Consider the following 19,151-nt stretch of genomic DNA (forward strand, 5'->3'; position numbering starts at 1 on the left):
GGCAACTATGGTCCAGTCTAGAAGGGATGGAGCAGTCTGGGACCTATGAACTCTCAAAATTAACCAGGATAATCCTATACTAATGAGGAGAAACTGCTGGGAATAGAATCCAAATTGAGTGGAACAAGGATTTTGGCAGCAAAGGAAAGTGAAGGTGTAAAAAAAAAAAAAAATAAAAATAAAAAAAAAAATGAAGAGGATAGAGCAAAGCAATCTCAGAAGAACAAGGCCATGTTTTTAATGTTTCATGAAAACAACAGAAGGAGAAGCTGTAGAGCTATAAAGCTAGAAACGTTGGCCTTACCTACTCCTTCAAAAAGTTCAGGAAAACTAATTTTGTGTAAAAAAGAAAAGAACAATCATTGAATGAAACAAAGTTACTATGAAAAAAAAGAGAGAGAGAGAATCAAGTGTAGAAAATGCTCCTACAGACAATGGGAACAGACCAGAAAGAAGACTGTAAATTAAAGGGCACCAGCACAACTGAGGACAGAATTATAGTTTTGAGAACAGAGGGATCCAGTGAAGGTTTACACACTAAATGACGAGACCTTACAGCTACCCCCCAGTTCTCCTTCCCACTTAGCTCTAAGAACCTGTCAGCCAGATTTATAACCTCCAGGCAGAAAGACCAGAAGTTTCTTCTCTAGTAATCTGACAAGTACATGACAAAACACCTAAAGATACTGACAACAAAGATTCCCCATCCAGACTACTTTTCAGAAAAGGTCTCAGTCAACATGCAGAGCTTTCAATCAGCCTTTTAGTGTCCACCTCTGGTAGCTAGTATCACCACACAGCTGAGGAAGACATTTAAAATAAGAGGCCAAAGCAACCACACAGAAAAAAAACAAAACAAAAAAAAAAAACCAACTTGGAAGAAATAGCAACTATGCACGAAAATGCAATTTTGAGGAAAAAATTATGTGTATATATATATATATATATATATATATATATATACACACACACACACATATATACATATGTGTATTATATGTATAATTTGTACATTATTTATATATCCACCCATCCTCAAAGAAGGTATTACATCTCTGAAACAAGAACACAGTGCTCTTCTAAAGAAGTAAGAATGGACTCTTCAGTATTAAAAATAGTAGAAATAAGGAGTGCCTGGGTGGCTCAGTTAGTTGAGCATCCGACTTTGGCTCAAGTCATGATCTCGCAGTCTGTGGGTTCGAGCCCTGTGTCGGGCTCTGTGCTGAGAGCTCAGAGCCTGGAGCCTGCTTCCAATTCTGTGTCTCCCTCTCTCTCTGCCCCTCCCCTGCTCATGCTCTGTCTCTCTCTCTCTGTCAAAAATAAACATTAAAAAAAAAAAAAAAATAGTACACATAAAAAAGTCAATTAAAGGCCTGGAAGATAAAGCTGAAGAAAACTCAGAAAACACAGCATGGTTTAAAATCATGAAATGCAGAAAAAGAAAATTACATGATCAGTCCAAGAGATCCAATATCTGAATAATGGTTGTTAAAGAAAAAGAAAGCATATTGGGGTAGGGAGGAATCAAAGAAAAATTTAAGTTTACTTGCATTAAAAAATGTTTCCAAATTGAGAAGGGACCACAAATAGGCAAAACAATGGATAAAACAAATACACACCAAGGCACATCATCATGAAATTTCAAAATTCTAGGGACAAAGAGAAGATCCAAAAATCTTCCAGAGAGAAAGATTGGGAATCACAACGGCTTCAGACTTCTCAGTATGAGCTTTGGAACCTTGGGAGAAAATGGAACGTCTTCAAAGTTTTAGGCTAAAATAACTGCAAACTACATCCAAAGGTAGAACTGTCCTAAATTGCATTAAGGCAGGAAGCACATTCATAGTACACTTAGTCTACTTAGTTCTGATGACACTAATGACCAAAACAAAATTTTATTATAACTGTATTAGAATAATGGGGTGATAAAAAGGGGTGTGCCTATGTCAAAGGTAGCACAGGTGGGAGAAGAAAAAAGCTACATTTTCATCTTAATTTTCAGAAGATAATTTCTCAAACATAGAAATTAAAAACATTATAAGCTTGAGATATGGGGGCATGAAGGTAAATATCAAAAGAAGTATCTAGAAGCTAAAAGAAGTGCTTCTGGAGAATGAGTAATGGGGATGTCTGTTCTCCATAATGAGCTCTGTAATACTATTTAAGTTTTAAAAGTATGTACATTGGAACTTTGATAAAAACAAAGTTAATTTTTAAAGAACATAAAATAGGCGTAAGGCCTCCATATCCACAATCCTTCATTATGGCAAACTATTCTTTTTTTAAAGAATTTCATCCCTATAATAAACATCTTTATTCTTAAAAGAATAAAATTATTTCAGATTCTACAACTTTAAAGAAAAGTAAGAGAAACTACATAAATGTGGCAAAAAAGTTTATTTATTGATGCAAATCCAAATATAAGGCAAGTGGGAGAACTCAAATGACTCCTTGATCTTCAAAATAAACAACCTTCCAGTAGAGGGTTCCCAAGTCAAATTGCCTGCCTCACCCACAGAAAAAATATGAAACGTGAATGGGTTTTATCTAAATCTATGTACATAATCTGAATGTATCCCCAAAGTAATATGATCTTAAAGAAATATTTAAAATGCACACCAGATATGAGCCACAACCAAAGTGTTCCTTTGCTAGAGTCAGCATGACATACGTTGGAAGTTAATTCTCCTCACCTGAATTGAAGAATCATCAGAGCTTGAAATAAGAGTTTTCCCATCATCTGTGAACTGGATGTGCCGTACAGTTTTCTTGTGCCCAATCCTGGATTGGAAGATTCTGTTGTTTAGGAGTTCTAAAATCTTCAAAATAGAAAACCACAGAAAATTAGCACCAAGAAATTCAGCAACACCCAGGCATTACACCCCAAAGATATTAAATTTAAATTAGATACAGAAGGGTATAGAATTTCCATCTCATAGTGCTTTCATTTTAATTAAAGACACACAAATGAATGGAACATACATATGCACAAGTGTATCCACACACACACACATGCATGCACACGCACACCCTAAAATAAAACTCACTGGAATGACCAGATAGCAGTAGGAACCAGTGGTCCTTCTGAGAACTCAACCACCCAATTCATCAAACAAGTGGCAGCCTGAACTCAGCCTCCAAAAAGAAAAGGACATGTAAGATGGATGAGAGAGAAGAAAAATTCTGGATGACTGACAACACAAGCTCTTTATAAAACACCAAAGACAAGGAAAGAGGGGGGGTAATGAGAGAGACAGGAAACAGACAAGAGAATAAAGAGTAGGTTTCGGAAGTATATCAAGAACACATAAAGGATCTAAAGATGAATATGCCTAATGCAGAGATTAAAAAAGTGGTAACAGAACTCAAAAACTAATGACTATGTCAAAAAGGCTTTCAAGTGAACTGACCAAAAACAAAACAAAAAAAAGTAAATATGGTTCTCTTGTCCAAGTTAAAATGTCTCAAGGAAGCCTAAGGAAAATAGAAATGATGCTAATATATGAAATGGTAGAAATTCAAGCCTAACCTGCATGTCTGAAAAAAATGCTCCTTTTAGGGGCACCTGGGTGGCTCAGTCGGTTCAGTGGCCGACTTCGGCTCAGGTCATGATCTCGCGGTCCGTGAGTTCAAGCCCCGCGTTGGGCTCTGTGCTGACAGCTCAGAGCCTGGAGCCTGTTTCAGATTCTGTGTCTCCCTCTCTCTGACCCTCCCCCGTTCATGCTCTGTCTCTCTCTGTCTCAAAAATAAATAAATGTTAAAAAAGATTTAAAAAAAAAATAAAATGCTCCTTTTAGAAGGCAAACGGGAACTGTGTGAGAGCGTTCCCCAATGAGCAGAACAATCTTAGAACTGCTGTAGGGAAAAGGCAGGCAAGCATCATAGCACAGCAGCTCAGAGACCAGGGCTTAAATCCTAGCTCTGCCACTTACTGATTTAATCAAAGTTATGGAAACTTGGAGTTTAGACATCTGTAAAACAGGAATAACAACATCTAACATCCAAGTATTATAATAATTCCATGAGAGAATCTGGTTGATAAATACCTAAAAATGGTAGCCTTTATTATTTGATGATACTAGACTCAACCACATGAAAATGCTATCTTACAAGTTAAATACAGTCAAATACTGGTAATCTCATATGATTCATTTTATATTATTTATATTATTTGATGACTCTGAGGACAGGGATATGGATGAGGTACATGTGTGTTTTGTGAATTATTTCCTTAAACTAAGGTTTATTTCAAGATACTCAGATCCTAAAAACAAAAAGAATGTAGCGCTGGCTTGGCAACAAGGTAAAAATAAAAGAGGAAGCAAGGATCCTTTAAGAATGAATAATAGTATACACCAGTTTGAAAGACGAGACCGAGAGGGAAGACTAAGGTGCACTCATAAAAGGAGAACCATCCCTTGCTTAAAAAACATTCACAATATACTTTTTTCAAAATAGCACTCATCTTCATGATAAATAATTTTTCACAATAATGAAAAAAAACACCTTAACTCTGAATCCATGCCACAATGGCCACGACAAATATATAATAACACTGGCATCACTTTCTAAAAGCTTCTTCCTTCATTTTGTGTGTAAACATATAGTCTCCTCTTTGTGGGGCAATATGGACTAGAGAATATTTGTGTAATTCCTTATGAAAATAAATCCAAAGTAAAACAAATGTGGCTTGTGCCACAATTAATAAATTAAGAAATAATCCCAAAAAGCTTGGATGAGAAAAAGGTGAGAGAAGGAGCAAATGTTCTTTGGAAAACCATTACACAGCTAAAGACAATGTGCTTTGTGATGAAATCATTTTATTACACATTTTTGCATTTTTTAAGTTATTTGGTCTTCTTTAATAAGTTAAGGATTCAGGTGGTGAAGAGGTATACTTCTAATACCAAAAGAGTATCAGAAGGGTTGGCGAAACAGGTAAGCAAACGACAACCCTGCAGACATTTCCAAGGAACCTTATCAGTACCAAATGGAAACTTACACCAAAGGCTGAGTTGCTAAGGAGAGAAAAAAGTGCTATTTACATGGTCAGCTAAATCTCTGACAGTGTTTGATATTCTTGGAGAATAGCAAAACAACTAGATAGACCATAAGAACACAAAAAGACAAAAAGTATGAGAAACCACAGTAAAGGCAATCTGAAAAATATATCACCAACAGGACTTTAAGATTTTAGCCTAGCAGAAGAATGACTGATATACCACAAAAAGATTTATTTAGTATAAGTCTACAATGCCAGACACACAATTTTAAATAAATAAGTCTCCTGCACAGAAGGATTCTGAAGACTAGAACAGAATAATACCTCAATGGCTCCATCTTCGCCTCCAAATGCAATGTACTCAAGATGTGGACTTAAGCAACAGCAACTAACTTGAGCTTCTGTCAGATAATCAGTCTGACCTGTTTTTCCATTAATGAGCTAAGGAAAAATAAGGCACAATCAGTTGTTAGGCTGTAAGAGCAGTTTCTGTTCTTTAGAACAGAGACTTCAATTGAAAACATAAAGTGAAACAGAAAACAACCAACAAGATCTCCCAGGGGAACAACAAAGTCCTATCCTAGTCTCAGCAGCTGCATTTAGCACTTCACGCTTTCATTTCATTTCACTTTTGTAGTTCAAATACATTTTCATAAAATAAATGAGCTTTAAAAGGTTTAAAAAGCAGCTGCTGTGCCCACCACCTGAGACACATGAATTTATAATCCCACAGCTAACTCTGCACCCTGTTTTCCATTTCTTTACAAAGCCCATTTCAGTAAGGCTATCATTTGCTAAAGTATACTTTTCTGATATTTTTCAAGGGGGCTACTGAAACGGGACTGAGATAGACATCATATAAAAAGCCAAATTCAATTTAAAATGAGTTTTAGGAGCACCTGGGTGGCTCAATCGGTTGGGCAACTGATTTTGGCTCAGGTCATGATCTCACACTTCGTTGAGTTTGGGCCCCACATCGAGCTCACTGCTGTCAGTGCAGAGCCTGCTTCAGATCCTCTGTCCCTCTTTCTCGATGCCACTCCCCTGCTCATGTTCTCTCTCTCTCAAAAATAAAACATTTTTAAAAAAATCTTTAAAATGAAGTTTATATCCTCCAATCACTCACAAAACAGTTTAAATTAAGATTCTTTCCTTTGTGAAGCAGGGGAGAAGGGAGCTTTGGAGAAGAACCCATAAGCATAATATGGGTAACTGGACTTATAATGCTTAATCTAAGGTTAGCTAATTTTATAATACGTACCAATGCTAACAATTACTTTAAGTCTTATTAACAAAGATGGCTTATTGCTCAACTAAACCTATTTCTCAAACTTAAATCAATTGTCTGCTACCTCTCTCTCTTACAACCTAAAAGTCTTAAATCATTTTTTACCACCATGAACTAATGGTCATATTTGTTTCAGACACAAAGATTATAGGGTATCCATCAAGGTAGCCTTTTCTTCACAATGACATTCAAAATAAAGACTGAATTGCTAAAAGCTGAATTTATCTTCTTTCTCTCAAAAATAAATATCCATATTTTTCTAATAGTGACTAAAACATGTTTTGTTCACTTAAATGGAACTATATTTGTCAGTTTAACTATCCCCTAAACTCTCGCATAATCACTGACAGAGAATGAAATGATACTTTTATAGCTGTATGACTTCTTTTTGAAGTCTCACAGTTATGACAACTATTAAAGAAAGGTTGCACAAATTTAATAAAGGTAATATAAGCTTGAGGACACTGAACTTGACAAGAAAACTGCAACAGAAAATATCCCAAGTCTGCTAAAAATCAGTAACGAGGCATGCACATTCAATTTCACACATCAATTTATCCCAGAAATACAGGGCATTAGGAGCTCCCCATCAATATATTAAGGATGATAGTGTAGCTTGTAAAATACAGAACAAGCCATATTAATGGGTGCCTCACACCTTGACTCTGACCCCCAACAGGAGACAAGGAGAAATTACCACATGCCATAGACTATTTACTCCCAGATATCTGTCTCCTGAATCTGGATTCCACCTTCACCCTATAACCAGCTCAGACTTCTCAAGATAAAAAGGACCATATAGATGAAGAAAGTGAGGCTCAGAGGAAGTGTATAATTTACTCAAACATCACACAACTGACAATAAAGCCTAAACTGTACGTGGGTCTCCTGAGTGAACAGTCACTGTTCTTTCCATCACATCAAGCTGGGCTTTGCAGCTCCAGAGCTTGTGAAGCTCTGTCTTACCCTCAGTCACTGCGTCTCAAGTTCTCCTCCCGGACTCCATGAAAATCAAGGAATGTGATTACAGATACCAACAGGAGAGGAATGAAGTGAGGCAAAGTTCACTTTTTAAAACTCTAAATATTAAGCATATTTAAGCCTCAGCTCAAGACCCACATATTTATTCAATTAATACCTACTGAGCACCTATTAGATATCACACATTTGTGCCTGATTCCCAAATTCAAAACTGAACAAGAAAAATGTGAATTGGAAGTTCAATCAAAATTTTTTGGGGCGCCGGGATGGCTCAGTCAGTTAAGCATCCAACTTCAGCTCAGGTAGAAAACTCATGTTCATCAGTTCGGGCCCCACATCAGGCTCTGCGCTGACAGCTCAGAGTTTGAAGCCTGCTTCAGATTCTGTGTCCCCTCTCTCTCTGCCAACCCACTCGTATTCTGTCTCTCTCTCTCTCTCAAAAAAAAATAAATAAACATTAAAAAAATAGTAATAGGGTTGTGCGATCAGATCGATCTAAGATGGCAACTGTGGAACCAGAAACCACCCCTACTCCTAATCCCCGCCTTCAGAAGAAGAGAAAACAGAATCTAATCAGGAGGTTGCTAACCCAGAACACTATATTAAACATCCTTTACAGAACAGATGGGCACTCTGGTTTTTTAAAAATGATAAAAGCAAAACTTGGCAAGCAAACCTTCGGCTGATCTCTAAGTTTGATACTGTTGAAGACTTTTGGGCTCTGTACAACCACATCCAGTTGTCTAGTAATTTAATGCCTGGCTGTGACTACTCACTTTTTAAGGATGGTATTGAGCCTATGTGGGAAGATGAGAAAAACAAACGAGGAGGACGATGGTTAATTACATTGAACAAACAGCAGAGACGAAGTGATCTGGATCGCTTTTGGCTAGAGACACTGCTGTGCCTTATTGGAGAATCTTTTGATGACTACAGTGATGATGTATGTGGAGCTGTTGTTAATGTTAGAGCTAAAGGTGATAAGATAGCAATATGGACTACTGAATGTGAAAACAGAAAAGCTGTTACGCATATAGGGAGGGTATACAAGGAAAGGTTAGGACTTCCTCCAAAGATAGTGATTGGTTATCAGTCCCATGCAGACACAGCTACTAAGAGCGGTTCCACCACTAAAAATAGGTTTGTTGTTTAAGAAGACACCTTCTGAGTATTCTCATAGGAGACTGCGTCAAGCAATCAAGATTTGGGAGCTGAACCAAAGCCTCTTCCAAAGCAGAGTGGACTGCATTTAAATTTGATTTCCATCTAAATGTTGCTAAGATATAAGAGAAGTCTCATTCGCCTTTGTCTTGTACTTCTGTGTTCACTTTTTTTTTTTTTTTTTTTTGGCTAGAGTGTCCATTATCCCAATCAAAGAATTACAGTACACATCATCCCCAGAATCCATGAATGTGTTCCTGGCCCACTCTGTAATAGCTTAGTAGAATTACCATTATAAACACATTTTACCCATCCACAATATTCAAAAAAGAACTTGCATTTCTATACCTTAAAGGAAAAAATTCTGTTTATGTTCCATTGTATGCAGGAGCATATTTTGCTGGTTTGAAAGAGTATGATGCATACAGTTTTCTAGCAATTTTCTTTGTTTCTTTTTACAGCATTGTCTTTGCTGTACTCTTGCTGATGGCTGCTAGATTTTAATTTATTTGTTTCCCTACTTGATAACATTAGTGATTCTGATTTCAGTTTTTCATTTGTTTTGCTTTTGTTTTTTTCCTCATGTAACATTGGTGAAGGATCCAGGAATATGACACAAAGGTGGAATAAACATTAATTTTGTGCATTCTTTGGTAATTTTTTTGTTTTTTTGTAACTACAAAGCTTTGCTACAAATTTATGTATTTCATTCAAATCAGTGATCTATGTTTGTGTGATTTCCTAAACATAATTGTGGATTATAAAAAAAAAATGTAACATCATAATTACATTCCTAATTAGAATTAGTATGTCTGTTTTTGTATCTTTATGCTGTATTTTAACACTTTGTATTACTTAGGTTGTTTTGCTTTGGTTAAAAAATGGCTCAAGTAGAAAAGCGGTCCCATTCATATTAAGACAGTGTACAAAACTGTAAATAAAATGTGTACAGTGAATTGTCTTTTAGACAAAAAAATAATAATAATAATAAATGAATAAACATTAAAAACACACACACACAATTTTTCCAATTGTTTTCTAAAAAATACTCACCTGCAGATGTCTTACATTGTCAACTGCAAGAACCATCATTTCATTTTCTTGAAACACAACATCTATTTCTTGCTTTAACACTATAGCAGAGTTCTCACATACTTTCTTTGTCTCCCAGAGCTAAATAAAAGATTAAAAAAACTAAAATAAGATAGTCATATCCTTTGAAATATGTAAAGAGAAGCCTTAGTCTTAAAGCAAGATACAAACCATGATTCACACTCAAAATACATATGATGCCAGGAAATTTTCAATTATTAGATTATAATTCAATAAATACTTATTAATTATATGCTACATGTATGGAAAGTATGGAAAGAGCCCAAATGTCCATCAATGGATGGATGGATAAAGAAGATGTGGTATATATATACAATGGAGTTACAATGGAGTATTACTTGGCAATCAAAAAGAATGAAATCTTGCCATTTGCAACTACGTGGATGGAATTGGAGGGTATTATGCTAAGTGAAATTGGTCAGAGAAAGACAAAAATGATATGACTTCACTCATATGAGAACTTTAAGAGACAAAACATATGAACATAAGGGAAGGGAAACAAAAATAATATAAAAACAGGGAGGGGGACAAAACAGAAGAGACTCATAAATATGGAGAACTGAGGGTTACCGGAGGGGTTGTGGGAGGGGGGATGGGCCAAATGGGTAAGGGGCATTAAGGATTCTACTCCTGAAATCATTGTTGCACTATATGCTAATTTAGGTGTAAATTTAAAAAAATAAAAAATGAAACAAGATAAAAAAAATCTTTTTTCACTAAAAAAGAAAAAAAAATTATATGCTACAGTGAGTAGTAGTTAGTATTAAGAGTAATGAGTGCCCGACCATGAATTCTAGTTCCACCTAAAGTTGTGACTTTGGGAAGGTTACTTAATACAGTGCTTCTCACAATAAGAACTCCTGCCAGTCTTCACACTGATACCAAGATAAGGAACTGGTACTAGAATTTAAATCAACTATATCACTAACACACCATTAACAGTATGCTTAGTGATATGACTGATCTTTTTTTTAAGAAGACTTCTTGATGAAGAAAGAGGTAAGTTGATTTACATTGTGGCTCAAGTTTATTGAGACTGGCACTATAAGCAAAACTGATTTAACCTTTCTGTGACTGTTTTCTCACCTGCAAAAAGGACTGCTATCAGAACTAGCAAATATAACAGCAGTACTTCTCACAATGTCTAGCATACAGTAAATACTAAAAAAACTTTAGCTACAATGTATATAAAGTACTATATTAGATGCCACAGGGTCCCTGGCCTCAAAGGCCTTGTAATTTAAGATGTGTAGGGGCGCCTGGGTGGCTCAGTCGGTTGAGCGTCCTACTTTGGCTCAGGTCATGGTCTCGCAGTTTGTGAATTCGAGTCCCGCGTCGGGCTCTGTGCTGACAGCTCAGAGCCTGGAGCCTCCTTTGGATTCTGTGTCTCCCTCTCTCTCTGCCCCTCACATTCTCATGCTCTATCTCTCTCTGTCTCTCAATAATAAATAAACATTAAAAAAATTAAAAAATAATAAAAAATGTGTGAACAAGTTAGAGGAGCAGTGGAGAACTAAAGGTGAGACGTAAAGCAAATCTGTACTTAACACTCAAAGCAGAATTTGGTTAGTACCATAAGAAAAGGACATAGAGTTATATGGCATTAAAGGGAAGATACATTCTCCCAAATGGATTATTAGGAAGGGCTTTGCAGAAAGCCTGGGGGGAATGTGTAAGACTGTTAGGATTCCAACAAGGAGAGAGACAGGGAAATAGAGTATTCCAAACATAAAAAACCATAAAAGCAAAAGAAGCAAGGAACTACAGGGTGTTGGGAAAATGTGAGCAGTCCAGTATAGGTTACCTGTAGGAATAAACCAAAAGAAAGACTGGAGCAGAATGAAGCCATACTGTAGAGAATTTCAATATAAACTTAGGACTACCTACTTACTTTTAGTAGTTTTTAAGCAAAAATGACATGGCTGTATTGTACATGAGGAAAATAGCTTGGAAGCAGCATGTAGAAAACCAAGAAAGAAAAGACTGTGGCACACACTAATACATTAAGAGAGACAACATGTAATGATCACCTAAATTTGAAATGAAAAGGTAGAAACAAATGACAGAAAATGGAAAGGCAAAATCCATTAGAATTAGCAAATAACTGGATGGGGGAATTTAAGATGGAGGAAAGAGTCAAAAATTAAGTCAATGTATTATCTAGTAATATATTTTTAAATGAATCAAAATAGAATATAATCAATGGACTTCAACATTTGGCCCATGATAATACTCAATGAACACATATGGAATGAATGAGACTGTTATAGTCCATGTAATAGCACTTTTCAAGGATAAATATGAATCTAGTAGTTTCTTGTTTTACTGCCCCCAATACTGCCCATCAATTTCTTAGTTTCTAGGAGGTTTATGATCAGTAAATGTCTAGAATGAAAATGTCAATATTTCTCACCCTGATTGTCTGGTCATCAGAAGATGTCAAAAATGATGATCCATCAGGAGAAAACATCACACAATGAACCCAACTTAAATGTCCTCTGCAGTCAGCCACTTTTAAACATGAGTCCATATTCCACAACTACAGAATATATAGGAAATCACATTCATAAGAATTTTGAACATATCAAGAATATTGAAAATAGCAAAAGTAAACCAGTATCCACTTCTATGAATATAGTCCAAAATAAACTAGCAAAAATACAGAATGACTTGTGTAAAAACTATTCATTGCATCTTATTTTTAATAGCAAAAATTGCAAACAACCCAAAGGATCATCAATATGGAACTGACTGGGGCGCCTGGGTGGCTCAGTCAGTTGAGAGTCCAACTCTTGATTTTGGCTCAGGTCATGATCTTATGGTTTGTGCATTCAAGCCCTACATCAGGCTCCGCATGTCAGTCTCTGTCTCTGTCTCCCTCTTTCTCTGCCTTGCCCCTGCTCATTATCTCTAAATAAATAAACACTAAAAAAAAAAAAAAAGAGAACTGACTGAATAAACTACATAATGGAATATTATATAGCTATAAAAAACACCCAGACAATGACTAGTCACTGAGATAGATTTACAGAAAATAAGCAAAGAGCATATATACTTCTACGTAAAAAATATATATATTACACTATATATGTATATGTATATATTTACACACACACACACACACACACACACACCTGGATACACACACTATACTGTGTAAGAGATGAAAAACAAATACCGATATATACATGGATATAGACATGGAGATTTTGTTTATACAAAATACATACAGATATCTGCTTATATACACAAAAAGAACATTGGAATGTTAAGCCAAAAACAAAACCAGCTACCTATTGGCAGGAGTTAGAAAAAGGGATAGGGATAGAAATGAAAACAAGACTTCTCTGAATATAGCTTATTACAAAACTTTGATTGGAATCATGCATTTTATCTATTTTTTTATAAGTCATCAAAAAAATAGACTATTTTCCACTGTCATCTAATTCTCATTTCAACCAATGGCAAAACCGTACAATAAATGAATATACTAATTGTACATGTACACACTTCTGTTATTCATGGTTATTATCAATTGTAAATGTCTGCCACCCTGGCTATATTTTGTCCTGAGTTCTGCTATAAATTATTCAAATATATTCCAGTCTAATGAAGTACCATATGTGCCCGAGTTCCTCTCATTACACTCTGAATGACAGACCCACTTTATGATTTCAGAATAAGCATGGACAAAACAAGTACTTCATCACATGCCCAGTGGGTTTCAATCAGTGAGTTCTATGGTTACAAATTAATTGTATGAAATTTTCTTTGCCTTATCACTAGAGTCCAAGCTCTAGTGGACATACAAAGCTAAAGGCCACAAATGACAATGGTTCCATAACTAAGAAATCTCCATTGAAAATCCTTCCCTTTTCCCTTCTAGTTCTACCCCATCATTTATTAGAGCCCCCATTTTAGGAAAAAGGACAATGTTTCCTCGAGCTTTCTAACAGGAAAGGGTAGGGATTTTACAAGTGACAGAAAAGGCTGAAAGAAGAGTTGCTCCTCCACTCCTTCTAAAATCCTGACAAAAACCCACAAAGAGGAAATTTCCAACCACATCTACCTTGAGGATCTATAGATTAGGTGAAAGATCTAGCACATCTGAATTTTTCAATTCAAGGACTCCGCTGACAAGAACACTGCCCACAGTACCCTACTTCTTTTTTTTTTTTTTTTTTAATTTTTTTTTTTTTCAACGTTTTTTATTTATTTTTGGGACAGAGAGAGACAGAGCATGAACGGGGAGGGGCAGAGAGAGAGGGAGACACAGAATCAGAAACAGGCTCCAGGCTCCGAGCCATCAGCCCAGAGCTTGACGCGGGGCTCGAACTCACAGACCGCGAGATCGTGACCTGGCTGAAGTCGGACGCTTAACCGAATGCGCCACCCAGGCGCCCCATACAGTACCCTACTTCTTCCCATCATTTCAAATAGGACTGGAGCCTGCCCACACTCACTGCCTCTGCTTCCAATGGGAAGATTCTCGGCAGGGAAGTTCTTTAGTGTTAGTTGCATTGCTTCTGTACTTGGAGGTAAGCAGACCTTACAGAGCTTACCCACTCACTCTCACCTATTATATCTCCATGCTGAAGACATCTCCATGCTGAAGATACCTCCATGCTGAAGATACCTCCATGCTGAAGGGCTATAGCTCAGAAACTCTCCCCAACATCTTCACAGTAAGGGGCAAGATTGTCAAACTCACTAAAAATTGCTGAAATAAGCACAGAACACTAAAGAAGTGCTTGTAGAAGTCAAGCTTCCTTTGAGAAGACCCTGTGAACCAAGTGGATTTGTCTATTTTCCAGATAAAAGCCCATACCCACCTTCTTAGACTGTCATCACAAGGGTCTCCAAAATACCTGATGGTAAGACCCACTCAAGAAATAAATAGTAACAGGGGCACCTGGGTGGCGCAGTCGGTTAAGCGTCCGACTTCAGCCAGGTCACGATCTCGCGGTCCGTGAAGTTCGAGCCCCGCGTCAGGCTCTGGGCTGATGGCTCGGAGCCTGGAGCCTGTTTCCGATTCTGTGTCTCCCTCTCTCTCTGCCCCTCCCCCGTTCATGCTCTGTCTCTCTCTGTCCCAAAAATAAATTAAAAATGTTGAAAAAAAAATTAAAAAAAAAAAAAAAGAAAGAAATAGTAACAAAGCTTGGAAAAACTAATCCATCTTTGGAAAACAAATATAAGGAACTCACTGTTTTTGAAAAAATTAATACAGCCACTCACTTATTTCTCAAACATCCTCAGTAGTTAATGGTTTAAGTAGCCCATTCTTTGGCATCCTTGTACCTCTGGAGACTCAAACTTCACAGAGTAAGTGAACTACTCACCTCTACACAGCACTGGGACAAAGCCACCACTGCCAAATGATTTTGTGGGGAGAAGTCACAGTACTGGATGGTGCTATGATGGCCTGTATGGATTTCTGCCAACAGGCCACTGGCATGAATGTCAAAAAGCTGTCAACATAAAATAGGTTACCTATGAAAATAAAATACTTTTAAAAATAAGCTATATTCAAACTGAATATAAATTTATAAGTCCTGACAAAACACAATTACTGATAGTTAACAGTCATAAATAAGATAAATCAATATACACATACTTTTAAAATACTGCTCATCTTGTAACATGTTTCCTATAAAGAAAAATTTATCAGGGCACCTGGGTGGCTTAGTCAGTTAAGCATCAGACTTCAGCTCAGGTCATGATCTCATGGTTCATGAGCTTGAGCCCCACATCAGGCTCTGTGCTGACAGAAGCCTGGAGCGTGCTTCGGATTCTGTCTCTCTCTCCCTCTGCCCCTCCCCACTCGCTCAAGTTCTCTCTCTCTCTCTCTCAAAAATAAACATTAAAAAAATAAAAAAATTAAAAATAAACATTAAAAAAGAAAAATTTATCATGGATGATGTCTCAAGCTGACCTAGGGAGAAATAAAACCTTTGTGAATAAATGAATGGACTAGCCAAATTAACATACAGAGAAGTTCTCCTGAATGCTTATTTATTCAAAAGAGGAAAATGGATACTCATAAATGAAGATGATCAAAATAATATAGAGCAGAGGCTTGCTAAAATTAAATTAGTTCAACCATTTCTATTTCTCTTCAGTGCTATCAAATTATTCCATTTTGATCATTTTCCCATTTTTGAATTAAAAAAAGCTATTTTTGTGTAATACAAGCTTCATTTCAACTTTTGAAAAATTTTTAAATGTTGAATATGCTCTTCTGAAGTTTTTGCTAAACGATAAAAACATTCATAGCAATATATAGTATTGTGATTTAAGACCAAGGTATAGTCTTTAGGAGGGAAAAAAAAAAAAAAAGCTTCCAGCGGGAGCCATAAATATGCACACAGCCCTGCAAGTATGCACAGATGGTAAGCAGCACAGCATCGGGGGCCAACAACAAAAGATAGTAAACCATATTTAAAATATAGTTTTCCAGGATAGATTGTTCTTAAAAATTAATGGTGGAGGGTGACAGAGGAAACTGAGCATGTATGAAATAGGCATCTGTCCTATTACCACCAATTACTAAGTGGTAAAAAGGTAAAGCCCTAACAATTGGAATAGGCCAACAAAAGAGTTTGAAAGAAACCAGAAGAAGGAGAATGGAGAAACCAGAGAGTAAGAAATAGGGATCTACATGTAATTAAGGGTAATTTTAGGGTACTTTTATTTTAGCAGGTAAAATAAAAACCTCGTCTAGATTTTTAAAACAAAAACATATTTCATGCAATATAAAGTTGTTTTCTTCTATCACTGGAACAGATCTTTTAAAATGTTCAAATTCTGCTTAACACCATTAGTCATTAAGGAAATGTAAGTCAAACAACCATTAGATACCACCACTTCACACCTAATAGGATGGTTATAATTTTTTAAAAAATGGAAAATAACAAGGTTTGGCAAGAAAAAAGTGGAACCCCTGTAACACTACTAGCGGGAATACAAAATGGTGCAGATAGTTTGGTGGTTCTTCAAAAAAGCTAATTTAGAATTACCCAGTAATTCTATGCCTAGGTGTGTACACAAAAGATTTGAAAGTGGAGGCTCAAACAGATACTTGTACACCATGATCACTGTATCATTATTCACAACAGCCAAAAGGTGAAAACACCCAAGTGTCCATCAACAAATGAATGCATAAACAAAATGTGGTATATCCATATGATGGAATATTATTTGACAATAAAAAGGAATGAAGTTTATATATGCTACAACATGGATGAACCTTGAAAATATTACGCTAAATGAAATGAGCCAGATACAGAAGGACCAATATTATATGATTCCACTTATATGAAATATCCAGAACAGGCAAATTCATAGATTAAAGGTTACCAGGGGTTGGGGGCAGAGAGGAATGGGCAGTTACTAGTTTCTGGTTACAGAATTTGTTTGGGGGTGAAGAAAAAGTTTTGCAAACAGTGCTGAGTTACACAACACTGTGAATGTAATTAATATTACTGAATTATACATTTAAAAATGGGCTAAAGTAGCAGATTTTACATAGATATATTTTACAACAAAAAATTTTTTAATCTTCAAATCTTATAAATGCAATGGTTCCTTTTCTGTTCCTACAAATTTTAACAAACTTTAAAAAGTTTGCTATTTTTTTCTTCAATTGCATGCTAAAGGAGTATAAACCGACATGCAACAAAGATCGAAGGGTCACAGATCAATGACTAGATCAAAAACAATATAAATGGGCCCTCAGTCAGTTTTTATGTAAATATACAGTATATTTCAGTTATATTCTTTAAAATTGTACTATCTCAGGGGATTTGAGGAGCTCTCAAGAGACTTAAAGGCCTCTTCCTAAGCTAGCACTCTCACCAAGAAGAGTGCAAGTTCAAGAAGAAGAAGAGTGCAAGAGTGTTCAGTTCAAGTGCAAAAATCATGAAGCCCAATGGCGAGAAGCTGGACAAGTTCAAGTGCGACATCTCCCAGGCTCTCCTTGAGCTGGAGATGGACTCAAACCTCCAAGCCCAGCTAAGGTAGCTGAATATAACAGCAGCCAAGGAAATTGAAGTTAGTAGTTGTCAGAAAGCTATCATCATCTTTGTTCCTGTTCCTCAAATGAAATCTTTCCAGAAAAATCTAAGCCTAGCTAGTCTGTGAATTGGAGAAAAAGTTCAGTGAAAGCACACTGTCTTTATTGCTGAGAGAATTCTACCTATGTCAACTCGAAAAAACCATATTAAAAATAAGGAAAAGTGACCCAGCAGCCACACTTTGACAGCCATGCATGACACGATCCTGGAGGACTTGATTTTCTCAAGCGAAATTGTGAGCAAGAGAACCATGTGAAATTGGATGACTCATAAAGGTTCATTTGGATAAAGCACAGCAGAACAATGTGGAACACAAGATTGAAACTTTCTCTGGTGTCTATAAGAAGCTCACACGCAAGGATGTTAATTTAGAATTCCCAGAGTTTCGGTTGTAAACAAAAATGATTAAATAAAACATTCACATAGATAGATAGATAGATAGATAGATAGATAGATAGATAGATAGATAGATAAATGATTAAATTGCACTATCTTGGGTGTGGAGAATAGGAAGAGGTTGGTAAAAGGATATGAACTTTCCGTTCAAGATAAATGTGATCTGAGAATCTAATGTATAAGATGGTAACTACAGTTGATAACACTGTATGGTATAACTGAAATTTGCTAAGAGTAGAAATTAAATGTTCTCTCACACACACACACAGAAGGTAAATACGTGAAGTGACAGATATGTTATTTAACTCCTTGTGGGGAGAATCCTTTTACAATGCATACACATATTAATTCACACATGTACACCTTAACTATCTTACAATTTCGTCAACTGTACCTCAATAAAGCTGAAAATAGAACTGTAGTATCTCTTATCAAGTCTTTTAAAATTACTATTAGAATGAAATGTCCCTGAGCCATAAATCAGAATATCCATCTTTCCAAATCCATGGTATAACTTGGGACAAATTATTTGGCTGCTCTGAACCTCAGCTGCCTCATTATTAGCATAGGTATATTGTAATCTGCTGCGTCTCTTGGACATTTATATCAAGAGAAACATGTGAGAGCACCCTGAATACTACAAATGTAAGCTATTACTACATTTCCTTGTCATTCACTATTTTAACATATTGTCCTCATTTACATCATAGAAATCTCACAATATTCTTCAGTTGTTGATAAGTTTTTCTATCACAGTCACCAAATCATAAATTTGAGGAGTAAGGAAGCACTTTGAAAATCACCTAAATCAATGTATTCAAAATTGTAACAAAAAAAAAAAGTGATAAAGTATTCCATATTTTAAATCTATTTGAGAAACACTGGACTAACCAACATAAATTATTTTTGTATTATAGGACTTATGAAGGCCTTAGGTATGTTAGTATACACTGACTCTAATAAGGAAAGGAACACACATTTCTCAAACCTGTGTGACCATGGAAACCTTTCCACACAAAGCCAATCAACATCCCCTAGAACACAATTCTGAGAACTAAGAGGTTAGGGAGCCTACCCAAAATCATATAGCTATACTTTATTATTTATATCAATAAACAGTATAAAATGCAAAAATCAA

At 36.1% G+C, this 19,151-nt stretch overlaps 2 protein-coding genes across 3 annotated transcripts in view; one reads left to right on the top strand and one right to left on the bottom strand.

The window, feature by feature from the left end:
• APAF1 (apoptotic peptidase activating factor 1) overlaps nt 1–19,151 on the bottom strand; it is a 93,482-nt gene that overhangs the window by 18,927 nt on the left and 55,404 nt on the right. For both annotated transcript variants that reach the window (XM_058741685.1, XM_058741686.1), the window contains exons 18-22: nt 14,885–15,013; nt 11,959–12,084; nt 9,486–9,605; nt 5,327–5,443; nt 2,694–2,819 (exon numbers count right to left, since the gene is read on the bottom strand). In XM_058741685.1, the coding sequence (XP_058597668.1) occupies nt 2,694–2,819; nt 5,327–5,443; nt 9,486–9,605; nt 11,959–12,084; nt 14,885–15,013 (618 nt within the window). The remainder of the gene's footprint in view (nt 1–2,693; nt 2,820–5,326; nt 5,444–9,485; nt 9,606–11,958; nt 12,085–14,884; nt 15,014–19,151) is intronic.
• On the top strand, nt 7,772–9,393 carry LOC131519035 (eukaryotic translation initiation factor 4E-like). Its single transcript, XM_058741693.1, is given in 2 exon segments — nt 7,772–7,808; nt 7,811–9,393. Coding segments are annotated over 2 exon segments (651 nt in total). The 3' UTR covers nt 8,425–9,393.

Source organism: Neofelis nebulosa, chromosome 8, assembly GCF_028018385.1.
Source record: "Neofelis nebulosa isolate mNeoNeb1 chromosome 8, mNeoNeb1.pri, whole genome shotgun sequence".
Lineage (NCBI taxonomy): Eukaryota > Metazoa > Chordata > Mammalia > Carnivora > Felidae > Neofelis > Neofelis nebulosa.